At 47.9% G+C, this 6,539-nt stretch overlaps 1 protein-coding gene across 2 annotated transcripts in view; it reads left to right on the forward strand.

The window, feature by feature from the left end:
* Positions 1–6,539, forward strand: part of doc2a (double C2-like domains, alpha) — a 34,158-nt gene that overhangs the window by 15,906 nt on the left and 11,713 nt on the right. For both annotated transcript variants that reach the window (XM_030410806.1, XM_030410807.1), the window contains exons 5-6: positions 1,526–1,652; positions 1,741–1,800. In XM_030410806.1, coding sequence (XP_030266666.1) covers positions 1,526–1,652; positions 1,741–1,800 — 187 coding nt within the window. The remainder of the gene's footprint in view (positions 1–1,525; positions 1,653–1,740; positions 1,801–6,539) is intronic.

A 6,539-nucleotide genomic window follows, 5' to 3' on the forward strand; every position in this document is an offset into this window, starting at 1 on the left:
GAGTGTGTCTCTGTGTTTGTGTCCGTCTCTGTGAAGACATGTTTCAGACGTCGGGATTGATTTTTGGTGTCCTCACTTCTTCAGGAAGTCGACACACTTTGTTTGTCAAACTACAGTTTGAGCTCTCTTCTCTAATTGTTTGAGGAAATATAAAGTGCAATCTAACTGCAGCTGTTGTGAATCATTTCCATAAAAAGTTTACAGACTCGTTTGTGCAAACGACGTCTGAGCGCTGCTGTTGCTAGGAGACCGGCTGTCAACTTCTGTAATGAACAACCGACCGGACTGAAAACTCTGAAAACATCCAGACATCCAGAAAACACGACGACACGTACCGCCTGTCTGTCTCTTAGCAGTCCTGCTGGTCGGAAACTGGAGGCTCAGTCTTGCATGACTTCAGACTATATGAATATATTTTCTTCAATATAATGTATTTAAAATCTACACAGAACATTTTCACTGAGCTGGTTCCTGACTCAAGGGAACGAGACGTCTCCAACAACATGGAATCTCTCTATATCTGTTAGATATATGAGACGTGATGAGACGAGCGCCCTCAGAGGCTGACTGGTTCTTCTGGGTTCTGTCTGTCGACCCGTCACGTTGTTTACCTCCACATTAAAAATGCTGTTTGTTTGCCTCAGATCTCCTCAGTGTGGCGTCGCCGTGTTAATGGTCTGTCTCTGGTGAAGCGTGACGCTGTCATCGGCTCGTCACTTCATCCTGCCGCTTCCTCTTTGATCCGATTCAGTTTGTTAAGAAGCAGAAACGTCTCTGTTGTTAGTTGTGTGTCTGTTCAGGTCGACACCGCTGACAGGTGAAGGGAAGTCTGCTCAGACTCACCTGTCAGAGGCTGAAACTGATCAGACACAAACAGTCAAAACTCACATATACTAATGTTCTTGGATTTATTAACACTTGGTTTGTTTTGGTCGAAGGGGAGTAAACGAGGGTTTAATCAGGAATAATGATCGACCAATGAAAGACGACATCACAGCGACGGTGGAGGAGACTGAAGCCAGGCAACGTTTATTATTCAGCGAACTAATATAAAGGAATAAAACACACAACTTGCGAGTGTGTCGCTGCTGCATGTTGTTCATCGAGCTCGTACAAAGTTCACCACAGTTTTGGACACATACGCCAATCTGAAAAACCTACATAACCAGCAGGAGAAGCATGACGTGTGGTAGGATTAGAGATACAATCAGGTGGTTGTCATGTGTGTTAGTGTGTCTGCCTCACACGAGCTGGTGAACAGATTGCTGGCTGTAGTTTCCCTGGTAAACAAACCGACTTCTTCAGCCTTCTGAAGACATCTGGCGTCTCCACTCTTTATGTCAGAGACACTCAGGAAGCTAATGGTGGAGGAGAGGAAGTCTGAATCACAATATGAGCAGCAGCCAGCCGGTCAGGAGGGCTAAACGTAAACTAAAGACTTATCTGTTCAGTCTGTAGTGTCTCATAATACTATGGCTCTAATGTTTATACGTATTTTAATTCATATGTCTCCTCGTCTCTGCAGGTTGACGGTGTGTGACGAGGATAAGTTGACTCATAATGAGTTAATCGGAGAGTCTCGAGTTCCTCTCAAAAGAGTCAAACCCGACCAGACGAAACATTTCCACACCTGCCTGGAGCACCCGCCGCCGGTAACACACACACACACACACACACACACACACACACACACACACACACACACACACATTAACAGGAAGTGTTAACTTTCTCCTCCAGATGCCTTCTCCTACTGCCATGGGAGAAGCCCTGCGAGGGATATCCTGCTACTTAAGAGAGGTGAGAGTCCGTCCAATCGTCCATCTATACATCCATCCATCTATACGTCCTCCAGTCCATCCATCTATACGTCCTCCAGTCCATCCATCTATACATCCTCCAGTCCATCCATCTATACATCCATCTAAACATCCATCTATACATCCTCCAGTCCATCCATCTATACATCCTCCAGTCCATCCATCTATATATCCATCTAAACATCCATCTATACGTCCTCCAGTCCATCCATCTAAACATCCATCTATACGTCCTCCAGTCCATCCATCTAAACATCCATCTATACATCCTCCAGTCCATCCATCTAAACATCCATCTATACATCCTCCAGTCCATCCATCTATATATCCATCTAAACATCCATCTATACATCCTCCAGTCCATCCATCTAAACATCCTCCAGTCCATCCATCTAAACATCCATCTATACATCCTCCAGTCCATCCATCTAAACATCCATCTATACGTCCTCCAGTCCATCCATCTAAACATCCATCTGTACGTCCTCCAGTCCATCCATCTATATATCCATCTATACGTCCTCCAGTCCATCCATCTAATCATCCATCTATACATCCTCCAGTCCATCCATCTAAACATCCATCTATACGTCCTCCAGTCCATCCATCTAAACATCCATCTATACATCCTCCAGTCCATCCATCTAAACATCCATCTATACGTCCTCCAGTCCATCCATCTAAACATCCATCTATACATCCTCCAGTCCATCCATCTAACACTCCATCTATACATCCTCCAGTCCATCCATCTAAACATCCATCTATACATCCTCCAGTCCATCCATCTAAACATCCATCTATACATCCTCCAGTCCATCCATCTAAACATCCATCTATACATCCTCCAGTCCATCCATCTATACATCCTCCAGTCCATCCATCTAAACATCCATCTATACGTCCTCCAGTCCATCCATCTAAACATCCATCTAAACATCCTCCAGTCTGCCTGTCGCTGGTTGCAGGTCGCTGAGGTCGTGTTCACATTCAGCTCTGATCGTTGTGACTCGCTGACACCAGACAAAAGGTCACGAGTTCGTTTAAATCAACAGCTTCCTGCCTCATGAGAGTGACAGAGACGAAGAGGTCACATGACCCTCTGCTCCCTGACGGTGATGTAACTGCTGTGAAGATTTACGGGTATAAAAGCTGAGAAAAAACCTCTGGATTGACTTTTTGCTTTATGAGAAGTGATGTGGCATTTGTTCTGAAAGCCTCCCAGCGGATCGTCGTTCCCTCAGCTGAGTCAGAGTCTGATAGAAGAGAGAGAGTCGGGTCTTCAGAGGAGCTGCTGTCAGTTCAGAACAAACAGGTTTAGCCTTGAAAATAAATGTGATTTTCTTACTTGTTCAATTGTGGAAATGAATTATTGCTCATTTAGTTTGTGAATTGAAACAGAATGAGGAGACGTTAGTCACAGTGGATCTTTGACTCGTCTGAAGCAGAAGCTCAGGTGGAAATAATAATGTTATTGTGTGAAAAACATCAGTGTTACAGCTCATTAATAACTTTAAGTAGTCCCCCCAGGAATCCACGATTCCACAGTCGCAGAAATTACTGCAGATTTCTCGGCCGTCCGCGGATTCAAAGTCCTTCCGCGGAATATCACATTTTGCATGTAGTTTCATGTAGAATCAAAATTTCATGTAGAATCAAAATTGCTCTCTGCGGAATTTAAACTTTTTTCTGCAGATTCCTGGGGGGACTATTTAAGACACAGCTCACTGTTTAACGAGCACTCCGTCACCTTGATTGTGATTTGGAACATGTTGGTTTTCATTCAAGTCTTAACTCGAACTTGTTGATGAAGGCTTTGACTCGGGACTCGTTGGTCAGCTGCTGGTTGGTCCTCAGTGTGACCAGCTACGCCTCGTTACTGAAGCTCTGATGGTCTCATTGTTATTGATAGAACCACATTACCGTGTTCTCTCTGTTGGTTCTGTTGGCTCCTCCTCTCTGTTGGTTCTGTTGGCTCCTCTTCTCTGTTGGTTCTGTTGGCTCCTCCTCTCTGTTGGTTCTGTTGGCTCCTCCTCTCTGTTGGTTCTGTTGGCTCCTCCTCTCTGTTGGTTCTGTTGGCTCCTCCTCTCTGTTGGTTCTGTTGGCTCCTCCTCTCTGTTGGTTATGTTGGCTCCTCCTCTCCGTTGGTTCTGTTGGCTCCTCTTCTCTGTTGGTTCTGTTGGCTCCTCTTCTCTGTTGGTTCTGTTGGCTCCTCCTCTCTGTTGGTTCTGTTGGCTCCTCCTCTCTGTTGGTTCTGTTGGCTCCTCCTCTCTGTTGGTTCTGTTGGCTCCTCTTCTCTGTTGGTTCTGTTGGCTCCTCTTCTCTGTTGGTTCTGTTGGCTCCTCCTCTCTGTTGGTTCTGTTGGCTCCTCCTCTCTGTTGGTGCTGTTGGCTCCTCCTCTCGGTTGGTGCTGTTGGCTCCTCCTCTCTGTTGGTGGCTCCTCCTCTGTGTTGGAGCTGTTGGCTCCTCCTCTCTGTTGGTTCTGTTGGCTCCTCCTCTCTGTTGGTTCTGTTGGCTCCTCCTCTCTGTTGGTTCTGTTGGCTCCTCCTCTCTGTTGGTTCTGTTGGCTCCTCCTCTCCGTTGGTGGCTCCTCCTCTCTGTTGGTGCTGTTGGCTCCTCCTCTCGGTTGGCTCCTCCTCTCGGTTGGCTCCTCCTGTCGGTTGGTGCTGTTGGCTCCTCCTCTCTGTTGGTTCTGTTGGCTCCTCCTCTCTATCGGTTCTGTTGGCTCCTCTGTTGGTGCTGTTGGCTCCTCCTCTCGGTTGGCTCCTCCTCTCGGTTGGTGCTGTTGGGCCCTCCTCTCTGTCGGTGCTGTTGGCTCCTCCTCTCTGTTGGTGGCTCCTCCTCTCTATCGGTTCTGTTGGCTCCTCCTCTCGGTTGGTGCTGTTGGCTCCTCCTCTCGGTTGGCTCCTCCTCTCGGTTGGTGCTGTTGGGCCCTCCTCTCTGTCGGTGCTGTTGGCTCCTCCTCTCTGTTGGTGGCTCCTCCTCTCTATCGGTTCTGTTGGCTCCTCCTCTCGGTTGGTGCTGTTGGCTCCTCCTCTCTGTCGGTGTTGTTGGGCCCTCCTCTCGGTTGGTTCTGTTGGCTCCTCCTCTCTGTCGGTGTTGTTGGGCCCTCCTCTCGGTTGGTTCTGTTGGCTCCTCCTCTCTGTCGGTGTTGTTGGGCCCTCCTCTCGGTTGGTTCTGTTGGCTCCTCCTCTCTGTCGGTGGCTCCTCCTCTCTGTCGGTTGTACTCCTCCTCTCTGTCGGTGCTGTTGGCTCCTCCTCTCTGTTGGTTCTGTTGGCTCCTCCTCTCTGTCGGTTCTGTTGGCTCCTCCTCTCTGTCGGTGCTGTTGGCTCCTCCTCTCTGTTGGTTCTGTTGGCTCCTCCTCTCTATCGGTTCTGTTGGGTCCTCCTCTCTGTCGGTGCTGTTGGCTCCTCCTCTCTGTTGGTGGCTCCTCCTCTCTGTCGGTGGCTCCTCCTCTCTGTCGGTGCTGGTGGCTCCTCCTCTCTGTTGGTGGCTCCTCCTCTGTGTTGGAGCTGTTGGCTCCTCCTCTCTGTTGGTGGCTCCTCCTCTCTGTCGGTGCTGGTGGCTCCTCCTCTCTGTTGGTGGCTCCTCCTCTCTGTCGGTTCTGTTGGCTCCTCCTCTCTGTCGGTGCTGTTGGCTCCTCCTCTCGGTTGGTTCTATTGGCTCCTCCTCTCTGTCGGTGCTGTTGGCTCCTCCTCTGTGTTGGAGCTGTTGGCTCCTCCTCTCTGTTGGTGGCTCCTCCTCTGTGTTGGTGCTGTTGGCTCCTCCTCTCGGTTGGTTCTGTTGGGTCCAGCTGTGCCCGATGTTTGTGTGATGGTGGTCTGAACGATGTGCGACTGAACTGAGATTGAATCGTTGCACTAACGAGGTCTGTTGACGTGATGATAAATCTCCACATCCTGATTTAATGAATGAAGAGATTTCTCCTCCTCAGTTTAGAGTGAACGTGACTTTGGGTCTGCGGCGCCCTCAGGACGGATTATCTCTGATGTATTAATGATTAGAGATGAAGAGGAAGTGATGCTTTAATCAGCCTGCGGTTGCTGTTCTTAATATTTTCCCTTCTCGTCAGAATATCATGTCTGCTCACTTGTTGTTCTGTAAATTGTTGAACTTCAATCAGGCCACTAATCACATTCATCAGACTCTGGAGGATGAACATGTTGACGAGGGAAGCTCTTCAGTTTGAAGTGGACTCAAACCGTCTCTGGATCTGTGAGGTCTGAACCATCAGGGACGTACGAGGCTCTCAGCTCGACTCCACTTCACTGGAAATGATTCAAGAGTTGAAGCACTTTATTATTTCTCCACTTCATTTCACTCAAAATCTGAACGTGCAGAGCAGCAGACATTAACAGTCATTCTGTAAAACTAAATGTTATTAATGATCAAAACTAGAAACGAAAGATCAAACCAGCACAGCTTGATTTAAAAAGTGTTTTATTCACATAATTACAGTCATTAGAATCTGCATCAGATTTTATAAAGACAGAAACAATCATGTGCGACTCTGTGCTTGTTTTCTGGTTCAGGTTCAGAAAACATCAGTTATTGTCTTAAGCTTCCTGGTTCTGACGACCCGGCTCTTTGAGATTCCAGTTCTTGGTACAAAGTTCTTCAAGCTCGCCGGGCTCAGCTCGACTTGTTGGTCTTGGTTTAGGATTTGACTCGAGGCTCGTGCAGGTGCATTAGTTCAGCGAGGGAGCGTAGTAATCCAG

This window comes from Sparus aurata, unplaced genomic scaffold, assembly GCF_900880675.1.
Source record: "Sparus aurata unplaced genomic scaffold, fSpaAur1.1, whole genome shotgun sequence".
Taxonomy (NCBI): Eukaryota; Metazoa; Chordata; class Actinopteri; order Spariformes; family Sparidae; genus Sparus; species Sparus aurata.